This window comes from Typopeltis vanoorti, chromosome 14 (genome assembly GCF_054136105.1).
Source record: "Typopeltis vanoorti isolate ZY-2024b chromosome 14, IOZ_Tvanoo_1.0, whole genome shotgun sequence".
Taxonomy (NCBI): domain Eukaryota; kingdom Metazoa; phylum Arthropoda; class Arachnida; order Uropygi; family Thelyphonidae; genus Typopeltis; species Typopeltis vanoorti.
In genome coordinates, this window is record NC_143562.1 from 39,439,137 (window position 1) to 39,464,433 (window position 25,297).

The 25,297-nt window shown below is 35.9% G+C and overlaps 1 protein-coding gene across 2 annotated transcripts in view; it reads left to right on the forward strand.

Moving 5' to 3' along the window:
• Positions 1 to 25,297, forward strand: part of LOC150099384 (guanine nucleotide-binding protein subunit beta-like protein 1) — an 82,103-nt gene that overhangs the window by 1,110 nt on the left and 55,696 nt on the right. For both annotated transcript variants that reach the window (XR_016549349.1, XM_090403702.1), the window contains exon 2: positions 17,445 to 17,589. Coding sequence is in view for 1 of the 2 variants with exons in the window: in XM_090403702.1 (XP_090259828.1) it covers positions 17,445 to 17,589 (145 nt within the window). In the remaining variant the exon portion in view is untranslated. The remainder of the gene's footprint in view (positions 1 to 17,444; positions 17,590 to 25,297) is intronic.

Genomic DNA, 25,297 nt, shown 5'->3' on the forward strand with positions numbered 1-25,297 from the left:
TTGTATGGTTCATCCTCCATATTTGAACAGACTGATACTATGGATAGAATGAATGGAGCTATCACTTACTTGTATTGTGAAGTTTGCATTTTGTCAAGAGGAAATGGAATGTAGTGTACTATACTACAAGAGATAGGAGACAAGTGACATAGGTATGATAGTGGATGTTGATTTGGATTTACGACCAAAGTAACTAAGACAATGAAGCATATATTCTATCTGTTAATTTGTGTGTTCTTTGCCAGTTTGCCTGGTTAGCAGGATGAAAAACCAGTTCTTGGGAGGGAAAAAACCATTCCACCTTTATATGGGACTGCCTAACTCACCTTTGGTTGAAAAATCATTATAAATATTCTTTGTATCCTAGGCAGGATATAAACCTAGATCTTTTCTTCCAAAGGGCATCATTAATACCAACTGAGCTATGGTGGCTCCTGCAATAGTGCTGTTACCAGAGTTATGAAGAACAATAGATGAATTGCTGTAATGTTGAGACAGGTGCTGATAACTCATAATGAAGTGATTAAATCCTTCAGTGTCTTTTCAGCGATGAGGGCTATCAGAATTCAAAGTAATTGGGACTGTTTTATTCATATCCAATATTAGAGAGGGGAAGGATAGCGATAAAGAAAACTCAATGAAGTTCTCATACACACACAACCATGTTCTTGGATTCATTAAAAAGTTATTTAAAAATATTCATATATAAGTAATTACTACTAATGCTTTACAAAAAAAATACATATCAAAGGATGTTGGGGGGGGGCAGGACTTATTCTTGTATTGATAATATACTAATCCCCAATGAACATCAAAGATGATCTTATATCCTATTTTTGTTTTAGAGTCATCCACACTCATATTAGAAAAAAGTTTGATGCAAATATATAATGAGAATAGAAATTAGATCTAGAATAGAAGTTAGAATGGATAGTTCAGCAGGTTGCTAGGCTGGTGCATGTGTTCATAAGTGTTAACATTTATAATTGGATATTAGATTAGTGAGTTGGATAGGAAATATAAGTGATTTAATAGGATCAGCAACCCACACATAGCACTATTGTGCTGTAGAAAATTGATATATATATACATGTGAGTGCGTTAAAATGTGCATGAGAGTATAAGTGCTGTAGAAGAGGATGGTTGAGTGGTGGTGTATTTCACAGGGTACAGTTTTAGTGCTACAGTTTTACTATTATTATTTAACTTGGGTGTTGATAATATTAGAAGTTTTTCCTACTGAGATCTGTAGCTATTTGGAGAAATATAAGGAATGATGGGGGTCATAACCTTTAAAATTGATTTAAATAGGCTATCAGTATGAACAGATAATCAGGACTAACAGTTCTTGTTGCTGAGTGTAAGGTTTTAATATGAAACACAAGAATTGCTGTTCGTTTGATTTGGAAAGAAGCATCGGGGGGGGGGGGGGGGGGAATAACAGATTTTGAATAGTGATGGGCAAGACCATCAATATTTGATGAAGGTATTTTTTAGACATCTCATAAATTAATTTTGATAAATGTTTAATATGGGCAGAAGCATGTGTGCTCTCAGAACTGGAGATTGCTCTAAAATCAGCTGAATTTGCCATCCTGTAAAGTCGTTCTTTGTAGTCATTCAACTCATATCGAGTTGAATCCTTTTTTGAACAGACTTAGCTCATTGTACTTAAGATGTAAAAATTGTTTATTTATTTATTTTTTAAATAAATCTGTGATTTTGACATCGACATTTTTTTTAATGTAAAGTAAGGAAATCCATTAATAAAGTGTAAGAAGAAACCTATAGAGTTGACATTATTTAACATTTTGATATGTTAATAAAGCACAGTAATTTGATATTGACTAGTTTAAGTACTAACCAATTATGCTAGTATTTTACATTGATATATCCATTGCATCTTCAGAGCAACTGTTAGTTTAAAAACAACAAGCATATAGAAATCAAAACTTATTGACTAGCTGAGAATTCCTGGGTTGGTTCCAAGTACTTTTCATCATGACTCCTCTGTTATTATTTTGTGCTTGTGTCCTTTTACAATTAGTCATTCTATGCACAAGTTTTTAATATATTTTTCATACTGTAACAATCATTTTCATCTTTCATCACTTGTTTAAATTTCTAACTCCTCAGAACTTCTTAGGAAATCATCATCATAACAACACATTTGGTCTTTTGTGTATGTGTGTTGTTCTTGCTCCACCCCCCCCCCCTTCTTCCAGAGCCCTAATATTTTTTGCACTTTTGCAGCCAGCCTAGAGTTTTTGTCAGTCACCAAATGAGAGTTTTTTTCAAACCTAACATTTTCTTTGAAGATACTCTATATACCAATTCAATTTTAAATATTAGTATAATCCTTTTAGTAATTAAAGTAGTTTGTTTAAAGTTACTGCAGGTTTATTACCATGTTAAAACTTCATTTAATCCATTAATATATTTTTAAAAACATCTATATCTGTTCTGTATAGTAGCAAATTTTACATCTGAGTGTGCTGTAGATTTCTATTATTATGTGACACTTCCTGTACACTCCTTGAGGGTACATGGCAGGAATTTGATGATGATGTGACACTTCCAAGGACTCATCGCAGATGGGGATCTACTCCACTCTGCAATACACATCTCAACGTCTTCTCTACTACTTTAATTCTCTCATTACACAGAACTACAATCAATGTCATCTACCATCCATCACCACAACCAACAGTATTTTTTGTCCATAAATTGCATGTTCTTGATGGCCGATTTGTCTCTATGTAGGATGAAAAATTCGAGTTTCCGGGGGAAAAAAAAAAAAGCACTGCTACCTCTGAATGAGATCAGCTAACTCGCCTTCAATTGAAAAAGCCAATATAAAGATTCCTTTCATGATGAGAATGAGACTTGGGCCTTTTCCAATGAAAGGGCACACTGTACTGCCATTCTTACAATTGCACTATGGATGCACTAAATAATAAAATGTTTAAATTCAGAACTGGTTCCATAGTGTTTTTTTTTTTTTTTTCCCTCTCACTTTTTTAAAAAAAAAATTTCTAGCAGTCTCCCACCCCCCTCCCATTTTAAGAACTGAATCATTAATTTTTGAGTTTTCCAGAGATATATTAGTTTAAAATCCAAGAGTTACATTTTGTTGATATCTTTTAAAATGTGTAAAAATTTCTTCTAGTTAACTAAGGAACATATAAATGACATTTTGTTGATATCTCTAACATCTAACAGATATGTCATTTTCAGTATCAACATTAAGTAAATGCTATAGCCTGCATGCTGTACAACATTTAGCAAATCCCTGATTTGCAGTATAGATATCACTTATCAGATTTTACAGATTTCTCTAAAATCTTCTGCTTTTGATCCTCTCTAGTTTAAGGGTTCATGTCCTATTCCAGGGGGTGTTCATTCGATCGCTGAGTGATTTTTTGTCGATCTCTTGTGTATTTCTCCTTACTTACAAATTTAATTAAAACTGAAAACATAATATTTTATTTATCATTATTTTGTATTATTTTTAATTCGTTTTAAGTGTATTGCTATTGTTTATTTATTTTTCATTAAAATTGTCAAATGAGTAATTTTCTTATAAGTCCGGGTAAATGAATTAATTTGGATCAGTGGAAGTCAAACAGCGAGCCGAGTGAATACGATTATAAGCAAAGTGTAAAAACTCGATTGTAGCTTAAATATTAAATATTCCAGAGCACATTACATCGATTTTTTACTTAGGTTAAGTCCCATGTGAATATTGTAAAAAAATAAACTTTGTTTGTCTCAGTATAGTTTGTATTAGATGTTTTTGTAAATAACTCTTTTGAAGCTAACTGTATATACTGGTTTAATAAGAATATGTTAGAGTATTAAAAACAAAGCCAATGTTTTTGTTGCCGAAGCTGTACATGGTGGCATTAGAAAGATTGTTATTGAAACTTGTATGTATGAGAAAGTCTTGCAGGCTCTAAGTGTAAACATCTCCGAAGTCAGTCAGAAAGAGTTCAAACAGCTTTCCGATAGCTGCCGGCAACTTACAATCAAAAGAAAGCGGAGGTGAACAAAAGGCGTGCCGAACTTGAAACTTAAGATGAAAGACTCATACCTATTCTTTGGGGATTGCCAAACTTCATGCGAGGTCTCAGAGGAGGCCTAATAAAAAGGGACTGAAGGGTTCTCGGTTCCAGAATTGCTGTCAGAGAGGAGGCCGCCCGGTGCAGAGTTGCCCTCGGAGAGACTGCCTGGGTCCGCATTGCTTGAGAGAGGAGTTTCCAGCTTCCAGAAAGGAGCTTCTCGGTTTGAGACATCGCTAGAGAGAAAGAGGCTACTTCTAGGCCACAGACAATGTTTCAAATTGCCGAAAGGAAGAGTTCCAATTGCCGGAGAAAAGTTTCCAGGCCAGGTTAATGTCAGACATTCACCAGTGTGTTGCATTTTCATTACAATTTGATGAATCAAACGACTTCACTGATATTGCTCAGTTAATGGTATTTCAATATTATTCAAGTAAAGAACAACTTTTGAAAATTATACCATTATTGGGAAGGACTAGGGGAGAAGACTCTTTTTGGCATTTGATGAATTTGTGAAACAACACAAACTTCCGCTTTTTAAACCTGTGTCTATTACTATTGATGGTGCTCCTGCAATGATAGGTAATAAATCAGACTTCATTTCATTATGTAAAAACGATGACAAATATCCAGATTTTTTAACGTACCACTGTATTATTCACCAACAAGTACTGTGTAGTAAAAGATTAAACACAAAAGTTGTTTTGGATATTATATTTAAAATTGTAAATTCTGTTCGAGGAAAAGCCCTGCAATGGCGGTTATTTAAATTACAGGCAGATGATAGGGAACTTCTGTTGTATAATAATGTTTGCTGGCTCAGCAGAAGTCCATTTTTAGAAAGATTTCTTGTATTAATTAATGATATAAAATTTTTTTCTTGATGAAAAAGGAGATATTTATCCACAATTGAGTGATAAAAAATGGTTGTTACACTTATCATTTTTAGTAGATTTCTGTATGAAATTAAGCAATTTAGAGTTACAAGGTAGAGATAAAAATTTAATTTACATGTTAAGTTCAATAAAAACTTTCCAGCAATACTTAATTTTATTAAAGAGAAATATAAATGATCACAAATTTAGACATCTCCCATATTTATTAAAATGTTTTGAACAAAATCAAGAAATCCTTCGCTATGATTTAAAAGAATTTATTCGTGAAATAGAATTAGTTGAGGAAGAAATAAATTCAAGTTTTAAAGATTTTAATAAAACTGAAATGATTGTATCTTTTATCAATAATCTATTTCAAGAAAACTTGAACATCACAGAAATTTCAAATAAAATTAGTGGGCTGTGTAATATAAACCAAGCTGAAGTAGAACTTGAGATAATAAACATTCAGAATAGTCTACATTTAAAATCAATAAACAATGAAGTCATTTGGAAGTATGCACATGAAAAATTCCCAATATTAACTGATATTACGAGAAAAATTCTGTCGTGTTTCGGATCGACATACTTGTCAGAATCTGCTTTTTCAAATATGACCGTCATAAAATATCAATTAAGAAACCAAATTACAAATGATCATTTGGATGATTGTCTGCGATTGGCCACTTCTTCATATCAACTTGACTATGAAAATATTGCGAGGTCCAAAGAATGCCTAATTTCACATTAACTTTTTTTTTTTTCTTTAATCAACCAGCATTTCCTGTAACTTGTGAGTTTGTAATCAATCTGTTGTTTTTTCTAACTTTGGTTTTCCAAAATAGAGAAACAGTTTGTTCCAATATATATATATATATATTTTTTTTTTTTTTGTTGTATTAAAATAATTAAAAGTGATGAATAAATTTTTAAATACACAAAGTTTTTAGTTGAGTATTTTTTTTAAGTTGTTTATTTGTGCGTAATCAGATATCAGGTTTGGGGAACGTGATCTATATAAGAGAGTAGATTGCCGAATAACTTTTTATACAAAAGTAGCTCGCATAGTAAAAAAGATTGAACACCACTGTCCTATTCAGTTACATTCATCTGCTGTATTTACTGCTGTCCAAAAACCAATTTCACCTTCCTGTCCCTGAAGTTTGACTTCCTATAATCCAGCTACCCAAATAGGTTATTCTCCTAGTCGACTTTAATGTCCACAACTCTGATGCCACTGACAAAATGCAGAAGTATTTACAGTAAATAATGACTTAATACAAATCATACTTAAGGCATATCCTAAAACAAACCCCTTCAAGATAATACTGTACGGGTGTCCTCTTGGTAATCACAATCTTATATAAGTTTATTTTTCATGCAGATTACCCTTTCTCTAGCCACTCCCAATCCCACACTCTTCCTTTCCATGGTCAGACTTCTGCTTTCACTCTTCTTATTCAAACATGAGTGTTTGAATCAGAAGAGTAGTTTGTCAGTTCAATATCCTCATTATCACTTCATCTGTCCTGTGTCTCACCACTCTATGAAAATTTTCTTTGTAGACATTTTGTTGACACAACTAAATGCTGTACAACTAAAAGTGGACACAACTAAAGCCTCTAGTTGATAGCACATGCACAGATTTTGAATCTGTGTGGTGTAAAGTTGAAATTATCAGGCTAGTATATCTGAGAGAGAATGCTGTTATAGTCCAAGGAATGTAGAGAATACCGATTGTGAAATGTTTAGGCAATTGGTTGGACATGTAAAAAGGTGATCTTGACGGGAGACTTTAATTACAGGAATGTAGAATGGAAGGAGGAGATAGTATTTGGGAACAAGGAGAGTAAGTTTGTTGAATTTTTGAGGGATAAATACTTAAGCAGTATGTGACTGAAGCAACTAGAGGCTTTAGTGTTCTGAATTTGGTAATAACTTCACGAGATGTATTTGTTAATGAGCTATTAACACTGCTACCAGTTGTTGAGAATGATCATGAGGTACTTGTTTAGGAATTGGTGAAACAAGAAAAGGTTATTGACAAAAATGGATATATGTGGAAGTATAAGGTGGGTGATTTATAGGATGCTCTGTAGTCAACTAGTATCAATACGTTGGTAGGTGAGCTGTGCAGAAAAGATGTTGACCGTGCATGGGAATTCAAAAGGCAGTATCTGACACAAGCAATGTATAATTGCATACCAAGAGTTAAGTGAGTAAATAGAATAGGAATGACATGGATGAACAGTGAAATCAAGCAAGCTGTGTTGGAAAAGAAAATGCTACGGAGGAGGTACAAGACATTTGCTAGTGATCAGATCGATGAGTATACAGTGCAGACTAGGCAGGTGACGAGCATGGTAAAGAAAGAAAAGGTGCAGCAGCATGCAAGGAGATTGGCTGGTCAGGCCAAGGTTAATTCCAGGGAATTCTTCCATTATATGAAGCAAGAGGAAGAATTATTATGGCAGGTTTATGACCAATACAGAGGATATAGTAGAATTATTGAATGAGCACTTTATCAGCATATATCATACTGGTGTAAATGATGCTGCACAATATGTAGAAAAGAGGGAAGTATTAGGAGAATTGGAAGTGAAAGAATCAGAGGTCAGGTGTTGATTGGGTTAGATGTTAATAAGACTGTGGGAGTGGATGACATATTGTCATGTATTAAGGAATGTGTCCCCATGGTTAGCCTAATGACTGTGCCATCACTAATCATTAAGGAATGTATGCAACAGTTAGCTATGCCCTTGAACTTGGTTATTTAATGAAAGTCTTACAGCGGGTAAGATTCCTGAGGAGCGGAAAGAAGGCAAAATAGTGCCAAAAGTATAGTTCTAGAACAGATGTTTCCATTATATGTATTTATATTTCCATTTATATATTATAGACAGTTGTAGTGAGGGTGTTGGAGAGATTGATTAGGAATAGAATACAAGATTGGGTTGATGGACCAAGTGTTGTTTTAGCAGTTTACTTGCATTTTATGACAAGGTGATGAGGGTATTAGATTAGGGAGAATCATATACAGTGATATTCTTGGACTAAATTTTCACCCCATTTTACCATTTGGAGTTGCATGACATCACAGGGTGTTAGAAAATTATGTATCGTGTTATGTACAGTCAACTACGAAGAAATTTTAGAGCATTTTTTGGTTCCTAATATCGAAAAAAAATGGTTCTAGGATTCCAATGACTTCATTTATCAAGATGATAATGGATCTTATCATTGCAGCAGATGAATCAAGAACCATCTGTGAAACAATGGAAACACTCCAATTAAAACTATAACTTGGCCTTTGAATAGCCCAGACCTTAATCCAATTAAAAATGTTTGGAATATTTTAAAGCGAAAAATCGACATCAAAAGGCCCACAAAAGTCATTGAATTATGTCAAGCAATCACGGAAAGTCGGAGTGAAATTCTGCCAACTGACTGTCAAAAGCTTATCGGGTCGATACCATGAAGGATGAAGACGCTGTCATTTGGGCTAAAGGAGGAATAACAAAATACTGAGTCTGGTGATCAGATATATATTTCCTGACCAAAGAATAATTGCATTCTTTTTTCTTCGGTGTTTGATTTCCATTCACCTAATTTCTGGTTAAAAGTAACTATAAAATATTTTTTGTAATAAATTTTATTTCTTTGTTAATCATATTTATATTCATAACTGTTTAGTTTGAACAAAATTTATGTATTGAGGAAAAATAAATCCTTATATATATAGCAATGTATATTACAGTGATTGTTGATCAGATACTTTTTGCCAGGGAGTTGTAGTTGTCCCCTTCATTTTGAGACCCATATTGAGGTATCCTTCACATGAGTGAGCTTGAGAAGAAAAATTATAAAAAAAATACTGAATTTAGTTTTACAGATCTCAAATTTGAATGGGACAGTCATTACAAGATGCATGAGGGGGATATTGCAGTTCCTATATGCTAACATTAGAAGTGGGGGGGTTAAAGAGTTCTTGGCTTTGAGTTCTACTTGCTAAAAGTTATTGGCATTATTGAGACAGTTGAGATGATGATGAAACAGGGATAGAATGTAATTGTTTTAGGAAAGACAGACAAGAATACAATGCTAAAAGGTATATTGCTGATGATAGTATTGCAGCCAACTAATAAAAATTCAGTAGAATGACAAGGTTATGGAGACGGTGTCTTTGAGACTGCTATAAAATAGAGACGAACATGACAAATAATGTATTTGGTTGCTACTATTACCAGAATGCAAAGGAAGATATAGAGGACATGCATTGGCAAATTGGCTCAGTGATTAATTATTAGGTGGGACTTTAACTATGGAGATATAGATTGAAAGGATGAAGGAAATGGAATTTATGCAGCTCCTAAGAAAAAAAATTGCCTAAAATAGCATGTGATGGAGGAATTTGAGCATACCAGATCCAGAAAAAGCATCAAAAAATTTGCCCATAAACTTGGGAGAGTGAAATTGAAGTCTTGACCCAGGAAGTGTTTAAGCATGCACAATTTTCAGTTAAGAAGGATATATGTGGAACTAAGAGCTGGTGGTTGCAACAAGGAGATGGCATGGACAAATGCCATAGCATAAGAATTATAAGAGAAGAATGTAAGTTACGTATGGGAAAATGGTTAAAGGGTGTTTGAGGAAAGCAATATTAAACTGATACCTAGAGTATGCAAATCAGATGGGAGATATTTGAATGTATCATCGTTAATCAGGAACTGGAGGAAAAAAAAGAGAGTTAAGGTGAAACGTGATTAGCAAGCTCATAAGCAGAACAGGGAAGAAAGGTGACTTAGAAAGGAAAACTTAGCATGCCTTCTTCCATTCAAGATACTTCTGATTTCCATACAACTCCTAACATTGTATAAATCCCAAATTTGCCCTGTTTTAGAATACCATTCTTACATTTGGGTTGGCCTTTCCTAAGAATGCTTAATACTATTCAGAAGAGGTACATTCTGCTTCATAGATGACCCTCTCACTCAGACCTCCAGTCACTTTATCATAGAAAGGGTTTGGTATTCTATTTCTGCCTTATGCCTTTTCAACATATGTTTATTATTACACGGGCATCTCCATGGAATCTGAAAACTCATTGCAAGGGGTCCACTAAATATTTCATCAAGCACCGACCATCATTTACACTTTTACTTGTCATACTTTTCTTGACTTCATTCACTGACAAAGGCACCCTGATTAACTCTAGCTCATTCACCACTCTTCAAACAAATCCATTCCTCACTCTTGATAACCACATACAATTTTCAGAAATGAACCCTTTATTGAAAAATTTCCTTGGTATCAATCCTATAAAATCCTTTTAGCAACCTATATGTCCTATTATATCCCCCCCCCCCCTCCCCTTTCTGCCTGTCAGCCAATTTTTGTAACACAGAATCTTTAATCTTGCCTCATAGGAGAATTGTGCATTTTTTTAAGGAAATTACAACTTAGATTAATACACACACACAGACAAAGAAATTGGCACACCAAGAAGGAAGCATAGGATTCAACTGAAATTTTATTGGTGTAATGATACAGGTGAGTGATGCACATGATGGCAAAAACAGAGCTGAAGGACAATTACAAAGGGATCTATGGTATGCAATCTGGTCATCATCAATAGTGCGTTGCACCGCCTCGTGTGGCGTTACATACTGCAATATGGTCCGGCACGGTGGCGAACAGACGCCTGATGTTGTCCTGCAGCAGACTGGCCCACATGTGTTGGATGCTGTGCTCCAAATCCCAGATATTGCGGTACTGTGGAAGCTGGCATTTCAGCTGCTCCCAAACATGCTCGATAGGGGACAAGGCCGGGGAGTGGGCAGGCCATGGAAGTGTCTGTACACGACATAGGCAGGCCTGGACAACCTGAGCCATGTGTGGATGGGCATTATCCTGCTGGTATAGCACTCCTGGTATCCCGGCCAGGAATGGGAGAACATGGGGCCTTAGGATGTCTCCCACGTACCACTACGAAGGGTGATCGGCTATTGTAGGCTATGGCTCCCCAGACCATAATGCCTGCAGTGCGGGAGGTGTGACACTCAATAGCGAGGTCAGGATTGTGTCCTTGACCAGGGGTCCTTCACACCCGGACACGATGATCATCTGTCCCCAAGACAAAGCGACACTCATCGCTGAAGACCACACGTTGCCAGTCTGTGGCATTCCACGTCGCTCTCGCCTGGCACCACTACAAACAGAGTTGGCGATGTTGCAGTGTTAATGAGAGCACACATAAGGGAGGACGCTGGGATTGTAGATTCGCCTCCGTGAGGCATCGGGAAATGGTTCGTGGGCACACAGGAGCCCCTACATCTGGCTGTATAGTGGACCGGGTCACCGTGGGAATCCCTCCGTGCTTGCCGCACGATCCGTCGATCCTCTCTAGCATTGGTCCTTCTGATTTGACTGGTGCTGCTCTGCCATGTGGCAGTGCCGGAACATGTCCACAGCTCCCAACACTGTCGGATGATATGGTCAGAACGGTTTATGTGCACGCCTATACGGCGCGCCGACCACCCTCCAGTTTTCAGGCCGATGATCATGCCTCTATCAAAGTTGTAAGTTGCTTAAATCAACGTCTTTGGCATCTACCCGGCATTATTGTCACTCTGTACTCTAGCTTGCATCAACTGGTGCTTTTCACTTTAATCTGCTATCAACTACACAGCGGCTTTACAAGGCTGCTGGTTCGTGCTTGCAGTGCCACCGCAGGGTGTGTGGGCATGTGCAATAGCACCAAACTTGGATCATTTGCATACCACTCCACATTCTAGCTATTTGCTTAGTTTCGCCATTGAACCATGTTTTCTTCTAGGTGTGTGCTAATTTCTTTGTCTGTGTGTATATTAGCTAAAATAAATTTAATTAATACTTCCAATATTTTGACAAAGTGTCAAATTGCCATCACCAGGGAACGAAATATAATAAGATACGTGCAATACATAGGCACTATCCTAAGTAATGAAGCATGTCAGCTGAGAGTAGGCCTAAAGTCCTAAACACTGCCCCCTAGTGTTTAGTTGGGCATCCTTGACTGTTGGATTGAAGTGCAGAGGATAGAGCTTCCCAAATTTGGGGCAGTTTCATGCAACCAAATTTATTGAAGTTAGGGTAGTTTCTTAAGGCAGAATCAAAATCAAGGAGAAATTGTTCATATTTATATTTACTTGTGATGAAGTAGTGACTTTCTTCCAGTGTATTCTATGGTGGTGTCCAAAGCATGGTCAGCAAGTCTTGAGTGGTTGTAGTGATGGAAACAGATATAATCCTTTTGTTCAGTAATTCTGATGTTGGCTGTCCTGCCTGTTGGCCATGGTAGGATAATTTACAACTATAATGACCTGGTAAGGCTAGGGACTGTAGCTGGTCTTTGGTGGAGTGGATAAGAGATGCTAATTTTTTATATGGTCTGTAAGTGGTTGAAAGGTTGTGTTAAAAAAAAAAAAAAAAAAAAAAACTTTCAACCACTTACAGGCCATAAATTTATTTTAGTTAATATATTAGTCTAAGTTGTAATTTCCTTAAAAAATACAGAATTCTCCTATGAGGACGGATTGAAGATTCTGTATCACAAAAATTAGCTGACAGTCAGAAAGAGGAGGCGGTGGGGGGGATGATATCTTCACATCACTTGAGCCCAACAGCCAAGGATGCCCAATTAGCCCACTAGGGTCACTAATGCTTTCCCCTTCATTACTTAGTATGGTGCCTGCATGCATGTATCTTATGTTTTGTTCCCTGATGATGGAAATTTGACTTTACCAAAATATTTATAGTATTAATTAAATTTATTTTAGTTAATATATTAATCTACATTGTAATTTCCTTAAAAAATACAGCAATGAATACTCAACATATAAGCCTTACCACTAGACATAGGAGCATTTCTTAGACCTGCCTCTGGATTCTCTCCATCTCTCATCATTGTGTGCAGATCAGGCAAGAAACCTGATCTGCACACAATAATCGAATGTGGCTGTATTAGGCCTTATAAAAGAAAACATGACAAGCAAGAATAAGTCTTTATAAAAGGACTTATCTCTGATTGTCTGCATTCTTCAATAACTGGGTAATTCTGTGAGCTATTTTAGCCACATTTGCAATATGCCCTCTGAACTTTAACTCTCTGTCCACCAGGGCTCTCAAATTTCTAGCCTTATCTGTTTCCTGCATCCCATTTTCATCAGTGTATGTGATCTTTCCATCCCAAAATGTCTTAAACTTTGCACATTTTAATTTTGCATCATTATTAAGGAATATTTCCCCTCAGATCATTTTCATATCATTCCTATATAAATTAAACAGCAGCAGCTCAAGAGCACCACCCTGCAGTTCATTGCTAATCACCTGCCTTCCCCCTATACTCTACTCCATAGTCTACTTTCTGATGTCTGTCCATCATCCACCCTCCACATCACCAGCTTCATGTCCATCCCATTTCTTCTAGATTACATGGGCTTGTGAAGTCTAGCGGCATGATGTAGCTGTTTCTCTTATCCGATTCTGCTGTCACTTCATTATATAAAGTAAATTACTGAGGCATGACCTACTCTTCATGAAATCATATTATTCCCCCCCCCCCCCAAAAGTATCATATTGCCTGAATTTTTCCTTCAACCAACTCTAATACTTTTACCACCACTCCTTAGATACTGATTGGTTTATAGTTTGCTGCCTCTATCTTGGAACCTCTATGCCATGGAATTGTTTTTCCCTCCTACTCCTTTGGGATCCTACCAGAACTGAGACTCAAATAATCAGAGACACAACTAATTTCCTGGCACATTTTCTTGATACATTAGCTGATATCCCATCTAGTCTCATAGCTGTATTCATGTCAAGATTCTATAATATTCTAAGCACCTTCAGTTATGTAATTCTATTTATCATTTTCTGTCAGTCCCTCTCACATTGTGCATCCCAGAATGAAAAATCCTTGTATCTAATCAATCAGTATTCCACTATTTTTTCTTCTGCTTTCACCCATATGATTAGCATTCATTGGAGTTATCCTACAATAATCATTCTTCTTTTCACTTGCCACAGAGTGAAAGAACTCTAAGATTTTCTTTGGAATACAAAGCAGACAAATAAAAAAAATAAATAAAGGCAGGTGAACTGATTTTTTCCACCTTATGTTAGCCTTTTTTTGCATGTGCTTCGTACTTTGTAACTTGCTTATCACTTTTCACTTTAAATTCTCTCTGCAACTTTTTTGCATTTCATGCAAAACAAGAAAAGATTCACAATCACTACTAACATTTTCCCCCTGTAGTTTCTTATGCCATTACTTCTCCAAGCAGTCTGCTAAGTTTGTCATAATTACCAGTTCTGTAATTCCACATACTCCTTCTTAACTGAAAATTCTCCACATTCAGCTGCTTCCCAGATCAAGACCGCAATAACTGCACTCCTCGGTTAGCAACAGTGTGTTGTGTCCATACACCTTATTTGTAACAAATATTTGAATGCATTCATTACATTCAACACTTTCAAACTCTGGATATCCTATATCACATTCGGCCTTGTTTAATTATCTCTCATTAGCTGCATAAATTACATTTCCTTTTCCCCATGAGTCCTTTCCTTCTACCAGTTGCATAGTTGAAGTCCCTCATAATAACTTGCCTTGCATTCATTGAGCTGATATACTGAGTACAGTATATTTAGGAAGAATAGACTGGATAGGAGAGGAGGGAACTTGCTGTTAATGATATCAAATGTCTTGAATCCAGTTAGAGTTGAGACTTATGAGTGCATGGAGTTTGAAGTCATCTCGTGTGAGGTGGAATCTAACAAGATCAATTACATAGTGGGATGTTACAGACCTGATGGATGGGTGGATGCTAATGAGAAGAAATGCATCACCAAATAGAGACGAGTGCTAAAAGAGTAATCATAATGGAGACTTTAATTATCCAAATATTGATTGAGTAGCAGTAAAATCTCATGAGAAAAATGAAACTGAATTTATTGAGCTGTTGCAAGACAATGATTTGACAGAAGGAACTCGAGGTCAAAGATTGTTAATTTGATTATAGCATCAGAGGGTGTTTCAGTTAAATACATACTATTCTACCTCAGGTTGGTGACGGTGATCATGCGTCCAAGTCAATTCATAAACTTAGAAGTAACTAAGTTTATGAATTGACTTAAAAATTCTGAAAGGGTCATACAGGATTTCAGTTGATGGAATTTTTCATTTTATGGAGGGTGGGGAAAGGACAAGAGGACATCCTTAGACGCTGAGAATAAATGTCACTAAGAAGGGGGTGAGGGCTAGATTTTTCTCTCCTAGGGTGGTGTGTAATTGGAATGGACTACCATTGTGTGTACAAGCAATGTGGATGAATTCAAGAATAAGTATGATAGCTGGTGCAAGTAGTATGTGGCCTCCCTCGATGAGTCCTGCCCCCCTAGAGGTCTCCTAATAATAATGATGACACCATTCACGTTCTCCTTTGCATCCCCCCCTTGTCTATAGCAGCAACTGACTATATATTTTATCTTCTGGCTGCCACCTCACCAGACAGCCTTAAATTGTATTACCTTCTGCTGAACTCATATCTTTTTTTGGCTTCAATTCTACTCCTATCGTGATTGATACTTTCCCCTTCCCACACACACACACACTAATCCTTTTCTTTATCATCCCTGCAGTTATTATATCCTTCATGTTCTGTCCTAGTAACTTTGTCATCTTCTGACAACTGTGTCTCACTAATGTCAGTAACTTTTAGCCAAGTAATACTAACTAATGCCAAAAACTTTTCTCATACTTCTGGCATTAGATGCATAAATTGTGATAATGTCTTGGGACCACAACTACCCTTACACTTTGTATTGCTGTCTCATTCAGATTCATTACCTGATGAGCAATTGTATTCAGCATTTTTTGCTCTCGCACTCACCTATGTCCACTTTAATATCTAGTTTCTCTGATTTTTCACTTCTAGTCTTACATTTAGCAGCAGTTTTTATAAACATCTGGTGCAAGCCATCAGCCTTATATAAGTCCTTTTTCCTGCACAACTACACATTAACTCAATTGCAATCATGGTCCTCCCTCTCAACTTGCCTCTTTTATACCTTTGTAACAGACTCATTGTTATCACTCTTTTAGTCGTCTTTTTTTTTTTTTTCTATTTCCAGGAACTTGGCCATTTTTTATAGCCCATGCCTTAAACGCCAATCTTCTAGCCATTCTCAAGTGGGAGGAAGGTAATTGAGTAAATTTTAATTCTACCAAAATACATTTCTGCCTTATTTCCTGGAAGAAAGGCTATGGTTCACATTCTCTCATTTTTGATAACATTCTGTTCAATCAAAATCAGTTTTCTCTTCTTGGGCTTTTCATGCTGCCTTTCATGACTAGCTTATCCTGGCATAAACACATCACATCCATAGCCTCTTTAGCTACCTTCAGCAAGCTTGGTATCCTTTTTCATTCTAACCATCACTTCTCTTTTGCTTGGTTTCATAAATCCCAAATATGCTTAACCTTAGAATACTGTTTTTTCATCTGAGATGGCACACCAAAACCTCCCTCAGGATGCTTGATTATATTTGGCAGAAGGCTATTGCCTAACAGATGATTCTCCCTCCCTCTCTCTCTCCCCTAATTGCTTTCCAATAGACACTATATCTCTGTATTATATTCTCTATAGATATTTCCAAGAATGCTTCCCCAGTGAACCAGACACTAACATTACTCTACTTGCTTCTAATCATGTGTGAACACAAGCAGCTGTTGGTCAGTGTCCGTATACTGTTCAGCTCCAAACTCACTGAACGAACTTATCCTTTTCTTTCATTCTGTATACCTCCATCTCTTGGAAGTGTTCCCCTTACTATTGGCACTATCATTTTACAGTCCTTGAGACTTCTTGTGTGTGGTGTTGATATATATATATATATATATATATATATATATATATATAACTATTATATCTCCCTCATCCATACTTGCAATTTAATAGCTCCATTAACATAATTAATTTTTGTACTTGGGAAACAATTGACTAAATGATTTTTAGTCAATCATTTTTCATTGCTGTTGCTTCATCAAAGTAGCTGCCATAATTCCTGTACTTGTTTTTAAGCATGTAAAAATGTGAGCATTCATATGTAGTTCACATTCAGACTTATCAGCCAACTTCTCATCTTCTTTCATTCTACTTATCTATATTCATTGGAATAGTCCTTACATAGTTTCCCCTGGGGACTATTACCTCAATCTGTTCAAGAGATACATACCAGGTTCATTCTTTCTCCTTAAGCACTTGAGCATTCATGTCACTCTTGTGTTGTAAATTTTCTGATTTCTGGTGTGTGCATGTGGGGCTGATATTCACAAAAAGAAAAAAAAAATTGAAATGTCTTTTAAACCATGTGAAATATAATCAGTACCCTAGAAAGTCAAATAATTAAAAATTTTGATTTATGTCTATTTTCTTTTATTTTTTTTATATTTCATTTTATTTCATAGACAAACCGGACTATATATCGCTTTATGGGACACAAAGAGAAACAAATCCGTTGGGTCCATTTTTGGAAAGATCATATTTTTAGTCAAGGAATTGATGGAAAGTTAAATCTCTGGAATTATGAAGACAGTAAATGGAATGTGCAGTGTAAGTAATTAAAATTTTATTTCTTTTATGATAAAAAATATTGTTAAAATGCTCACATTATATTATGTGGATTATTGGTGGGTGGGCTAAGGGTTAGATAATTTGGGAACCTTCTTCTGGCAGCTCTTTTTCAAACCTCCAGTAAGCAAGTCAGTAGTCTGGCACAGGATAGTGAAAATCATTTTCCACTGAAAGACTGTTTTCATGAAGAATCTCTCAGTGGAAAATAATAGACTTGGTTGTAAAGCAGAAATGATTGGTAAATGATTGCTTTTACAAAATGCGCTTATTGAATAATTGTAAATTATTATCTGTAGCTCATTAACCACCATGCATCTTCAACAAGACTATTTAATAAGAATTATCAACACGTTAACACAAGAATATTTAAATATTTGCCAAATATTTCAATCTGAAATTAACAGACTATCATCAGTGGCTTGATAGGAACAGTTTTTACAAGTGGAATACAAACGATTGATCATTCAAAAGTAGAACGAGCCACATGCTGTTACATTGCTAAGCACTAAAGAGAGGTAAATTTTATCAGAGTGATGAATAAATTATAGGTATTAATTCACAATTTCATATAACAATCTTAATTTATAAATTTAATTAAAGATAACATTAGATTAATGTAAGAATTAGGTCTCAATTGAAAAAAAAAAACTTAGTGTGTTATCCAGATTAAACTTTCCCATATTTTTGACTATTTAGGGCATTCAAGTAAGGCCTCAGCACTCTCTTTGAATAGGCATTCGAATTTATAGCGACATCTGTGTAGAAGGCGAGTCCTGGACCAGAGAATGTTGTGGCTAGTTTTTATCCTGTATTGTGCCAATCCAGACATCGGATTTTTGTGAAAAATGTATGATTGATGTTCTTGTATTCTTTTTTCTATAGAGCATCTCGTTTGTCCAAAGTACGACAGATTGCAGTTACACGGAACTTGATATACACCAGGCAGCAACATAGTTGCATGTTTATCTTTAGAAGAGGGGAAATAGGTGGATATTTTGTTAATGGGGATATAAGTGGCTGTTAAATCATATTTCTTCAGAATTCTTGAAATAGGTTCTGAAATTCCGGAATATATGGGAAATATATGGAATTGGAACTTGATGTATTGATTCTTTGTTGTTCTGGATTGGATTGTAGGAATCAAACAGATGTTGTGTAGTCTTTTTGGAGAAGCCATTTAATTTCCTGTAATGTTTGATAGTTGAAAGTTCTTTCTGTAATTCATGGGGAGTTGAGCAATTAGTTCTAGCTCGTCGAATTAAGCATTTTATGATTCCTGTTTTTTGATAAGGATGATGAACAGATTGTTTGAGAATGTAACGTCAGTAAAAGTGGGTTTTCTGTAAACTGTTGTTGTCAGAATACCTGAAGGTGAGCAGATGAGAAGGATGTCTAAAAAGAATAACTTGTTGTCTTTTTCAATCTCCATGGTAAACTTGATACAAGGGTGTGAAGAATTGATTTTGGCTAAAAAGGAAGGTAAGGAATTTCTGTTGTGAGGCTACACTGAGAAAAATGTCGTCTATATATCTAACGCAAAAGGATGGTTGAGGGTATATAGATGAAAAAAGGATGTCTTCTAGATGTTCCAAATAAAAGTTGGTTAAAGCAGATGAAAGTGGACTTTCCATGGTCGTTCCTTCCACTTGGTTGTAGAATTTGTTTTGACACAAGAAATATCCATATTGTACAGTCCTACAATCCAATCCAGAACAACAAAGAATCAATACCGAGTTCCAATTCCACATATTTTCGGGATTTCAGAACCAGTTTCAAGAATTCTGAAGAAATATGATTTAATAGCCACTTATATCCCTATTAACAAAATATCCACCTATTTCCCTCTCTTCTAAAGATAAACGCTCAACTATGTCTCTGCCTGGTGTATATCAAGTTCCTTGTAACTGCAATCTGCCGTACTTTGGACAAACTGGATGCTCTATAGAAAAAAGAATATAAGAACATCAATCATACATTCTTCACAACAAATCTGATGTAAGTCTGGATTGGCGCAGCACGGGATAGAGACAAGCCACAACATTCTCTGGTCCAAGATTCGCCTTCTACACAGATGTCGCTATAAATTCGAATGCTTATTCAAAGAGAGTACTGAGGCCTTATTTCAGCACCCTAACTTGAATCGAAATGACTGTATTTATAATTTATGATTGTTATATGAAATTGTGAATTAATCCTATAATTTATTCATCACTCTGATGAAATTTACCTCTTTAGTGTTTAGCAATGTAGCTCATTCTACTTTTGAATGATCAATTGTTTGTATTCCACCTTGTAAAAACTGTTCCTATCAAGCCACTGATGATAGTTTGTTAATTTCAGACTGAAATATTTGGCAAATATTAAAATATTCTTGTGCTAACATGTTGATAATTCTTAATTTCATGTCACAAGTGTCTCTCAAGAATAGAAGACTATTTAATTCCCCTCCATTAAACTAACCACAGACAGTGACAAACATGCACTTGCATGATGCATTGTCTCTCTCAGCATTGACTTCAAATTACTCTGATTTCAATGGGACATGGCACAGTTAAGTGAGATTGAAAAACAGCAATCTGAACTCTTCAAGATTTAGCAAGTTAATCTGTGTATATTCTGACATATGAAAGCCTACTTCTGTAATGTAATCTACATATCTCAAGAAGATACTTGAGATTTGTTGACTACATTTGTATTAACTGCAGGAGGATAACTCCATCTATTACGATTAGAATTCAAAGTAATTAATTTAAATAAATACTCATTTGTGAAACACAGGAATAAGGGGTGCTACTTAGGATGACTTTACAAAATTTGGAAAGTTTAACACCTTTGTCTTTATTGAGGTTGAGTTTATGAATGTGGGTTTTACAACTTTCTTTGTATAATATTTCAAGTAAAAAAAATAACTTCTGTGTAAGATTTAGTTTTATTCCATTGAATAAAATCTCCTGGAACAAATCCTAAAACACACCCCAACTCAACGTCACCAGAGTTACAGATTGGTACTATTAACATAAGAAGCCTGAATGGCAAAGAAATGGAGCTAGCTGAGGAATCAGATAAGTACTAGATCAACATAATAGGGGTGACTGAAACAAAAAAAGACAAAAACTGGTGATCTTTCTGATCAATAAATACAAAATGTTATATTCAGGCAATGACAATCAAGGAAAAGAAGGAGTAGCCATAGTATTCAACATAAAATACGAGGCTAATCTTCTTGAATGGCAGTCAGTCTCAAGTAGAGTGATGTGGGCAAATATCAGAATAGGGAACTGGACAACAAGACTTATTTATGCCTATGGTCCTACAGAAGACTCTACTAAGGTAGAAGTGGAGGACTTTTTTGAGACTTTAGAGAAAGCAACTGAGACAATGAAAAATGAAAAGTTGGTCCTTGTTGGGGATCTAAATAGCAGAGTAGGAAATGGTCAAGCATACAAAACCTTTTGGGAAAATTTGGAGAAAAGAGCAAAGCTAATAATAATGGCAAATACCTGTTGGATTTCTGCTCAGGACATGGACTGGTTATTACTAACACCATGTTCCAACATAAAAATGTGCACAAATTCACATGGAGAGAAGAGGCAAGGAATAAGAAAAGTCTCATTGACTATGTTATTGTTGCGAGTGATGTTTTCTCACTGGTGCAGGACACCAGAGTGTACAGAGGGTTTGAAATTGGAAGGGATCACCATTTAGTCTTGAGCAGGATAAAATTGAATTTCATATTGAAAAGAAGAACATATTAAAAGTTTTAAAGCAAATAAAAGCTGAGTGGCTCTCAGATGTGAACTGTAGACTAAAATACATCTTGATATTTATTTTCTATGTTCTTACCAAAGTCTTCCCATGACTTTTGTGTAGCTAGTTTTACAGTGTTTAACTTTCTTATTTGCCATTAAAGTTTGATATGCTTTCTTCTTTTTCTTCACTGCCTCTTTAATTTCCTGTGTCCACCATGGAGTTCTAATTTTCTATTCTTGCAGACAACCTCACCACATGTCTCTCTGGCTGAATCAATCGGTGTTTTCTTCAATGGCAAGCCCTGAAGAAAACACTGATTAAAATACGCAAAGATTATTGAAGAAAAAATGAAAAAGTTTGAGAACAGGAACCAAACCTTGGAGATTCAGTGGCAAGCCTTGAAGAAAACCCTGATTGATTCAGCCAGAGAGGCATGTGAGGTTATCTGCAAGGATAGAAAAATCAGAACTCCATGGTGGACAACGGAAGTTAAAGAGGCAGTGAAGGAAAAGAAGAAAACATATCAAAAGTTCCTGGCAAATAAGTCAGCTTGTGCTTTTAGAGAATACAGAGATAAATGTAAGATAGCTAAGCACTGTTTAAAACTAGCTAAACAAAATTCAAGGGAGGACTTCAGCAAGAACATAGAAAATAAATATCAAGAAAGTGGCAAAATATTCTGGAGGTTGTTGAAGAAGCTTAATGGAGGAAAGAGTGCTGTAAAAGGAATTACAAATGATAAAGGTGACATGAAAACTGGGAAAAAAAATATCCTTGAAGTATGGAGTAATTATTTCAAAAAATTGCTAAATGAAACAAGCAGTGATAGCACAGTGGTAAAAAAACACTCAACAGGTATACAGTCAGGTACATATCCATACTTGAAGTAGAAAAAAGCCATCAAAGGCTTGAAATGTGGAATGGCAGCAGGAGTAGATGATATTCGACCAGAAATGCTGAAATATGGTGGCATAAAAGTCTTACAGTGTCTGCACTGCATAGTTCAGAAGGCCTGGACAGATGGATGAAATCATGGGAATATAACAAAGATCTGTATTTAAGTTTTGTCAATCTGGAAAAGGCATATGACAAGGTGCCAAGAGAGGAGCTATTCAGTACGCCAGTTATATGGTGTTAATGGGGCATTATATCAAGCAATACTTAGCCTTTATTTGAGTTGTAAGTGAGCAGTTAGAATTGAAGGAAGTACAGGAAGATGGTTTAATGTTAAATGTGGTCTCAGACTAGGATGCACATTATCCCCTCTGTTATTCATTATCTATATCATTGGTTCGTAACCTTTTCAAAGTCACGGAACACTCTTGATTATAAGAAAAATTTGGGGAACACCAAAAGCATAAAACTTACAATAAAATTATGCATGAACTTGCCTTTTATAAAAATGGACCTTATTTTAATGTGATTCTTAGCTTGTCGGCTTTTACGTATTTCAGAAATATCATGTCTAATATGTGTTATGGCTATCCTCATCTCTTTGTCTACAAGTATATTAGTAAGTCTTTCATACTTTTTAGTTTTTATATTGGTTAATATTGAGAAACTGAGCTCACACAAATATGAAGTTGGAAACTGTAACAAATTTTTCAGTGTCCTTGTGGAGAGAGCTGGGTATTCGGCTTGGTCAAAAATTCAAAATTCCTTGAGTTATTTCAGAGAATTTCATTTTTAGAGTACGATTCGTTGACAAGGTAACTAATTGTTCTTCTTCTTGTAATGAAAATTCACAACTCGATGTATTAACTGTGCCAAATTGATTTCGTATCCAATCACAATTGTGTGTATTTAAGGAAGGAAAGTAACTTGAAATCTTTTCTTCCAATATTGTTCAATGTTCTGTTATAACGGAAATAATTCCCTCTACATTTTTATTATGAGGCGAGGGGAACATACCTACTGTATTTTTTTCTGATATGCGGTTTTTTGAAAAAAGAGATACTTTTTTCTGAAAAGCTGACAATTTGTCAGTGAATGTCAAAATATTTTCATTTTTCCCTTGGATACTTGTATTAACACTATTAAAAATTTTGAAGACATTTTTTACAAAAGCATCTGTACCTTCATTTTTAAAAAAAGGTCAATCAATAATTCATTCTTAAGTTCTAAAATTCGGAATAGCACTTTACCCCTGGATAACCATCTTATTTCTGTGTGCAAAAGCAATGATTCGTATTGGGTTGGCAGATAAGTTCGTTCGGTTTTTCAGAGTGGAATGAAACACATTTTATTTAATATATATATAATATATACTAGTCAGTTATATATTGACCCTCTTTATCAATGACCTCTTGCTATCTGTCCACCAACTTCATTATGCCGCATTCATAAAACTCCTGAGGTTTACTGGCAAAAAACTGATCCAGGTGTCTTTTGACAGCCTCCTCATTAGCAAAGGTTTTCCCATTCAGAGAATTCTGCAACGATCGGAATAAGTGGTAATTGGAAGATGCCAGGCCCGGTGAATACGGAGGATGCAGCAAAACATCCCAGCCAAGGCGTAACAATTCACTACTGGTTGTTAACGGTGTGTTGGGTCTGGCGTTGTTGTAGTGAAAGACAACTCCTTTCCGATTTGCCAATTCAGGACGTTTTGTGCTAATTGCACTGGCCAGTCGCATTAACTGTGAGCAATAGACAGTTGAATCAATTGTTCTGCCTGACAGTAACAATTCGTAGTGGACAACACCTTTATAATCCCACCATACAGAGGGCATGCTCTTTGGGTACAATCCCGCTTTCGAGGTTGTTTGCAGCGGTTCGCTCTTGTGCCCCCATGATCTTTTACATACCATGTTATCATTCTCGCCCCATTTTTCATCTCACGTAATCATCCACTTCAAAAATGGGTTGTTTTCTTGGTGACGTCACAGTGAATCACAGATGGATATGCGAGCAGTCATATTGGCCTCAGTCAATTCATGCGGCACCCAAACATTGAGTTTTGAAACATATCCCAGCTTGTGCAAATGGTTTTCAATGCTTATATAGGATATGTTCAGTACTGCAGCAATCTCTCACACTGTTTGCAGCAGATTTTTGTCGACGATATCCATCACAACACTCGAATCAACCTCGGTCGGGCGACCGGTTGAAATCTAGAACGGAATTTGACAAATCACTTTTGGCATATGCGTTCTGTTAAGGCACCATCCCCATATATGCTGCATATTTTTTATGGGCCTCCACAGCTCGTTCGCCTTTTTTGAAATAATAAAACGAAATATGCCGGTAATGTATGTTATTGCCTTCTATTTCTAAAAATATGTTACACACATGCAACTGAAGTAGGCCAAACGAAAATTCACTGAAAGGTTATGTGAAATGTCGCCTTTCAACTGCCCAATAGCGTTGAAACAATAGCAACAGGCGAAGCGGCGTAAACTTGTACTAACGCATAAACCGAACAAACTTATTTGCCAACCCAATACTTGGCTTCCAGGGATTAGCATTTTTAAAAAGACGTACTTTTAAAAGTCTTGGCTTGATGCCATATTTACAACTTGGTCTAGTACAGGTTTTAATATTGTTGATAATGTTTTTGAAACTAGAGATTCTCTGTGCCAAAAAAAGACAGTGCATAGATATAACATTTGGGTTTATTTTCTTTGCAAGGGTAACAAATCCTCTAAGAGAGTCTACCATTTTTGCAGCGCTGTCCGTACAAATTCCTACACACACACACAGCTCCCATGAAATTTTAAAATTTCAAAAAGCAGTCTTCAGTTGTTAGGATCAGAGTAGTCAATTATGTTCAGAACTGGTCATGTGACACCTTTCACTGGCGGAGCACTTGTAACCAGTTCGCAGAACACCAGTTAAGAACCACTGATCTATGTGGATCAATTATGAAGGAAAGTGGTTCAAAATTGGAGATGTTAATGTCAGCTCTTTGCTTTATGCCGACGATGTTATACTTCTA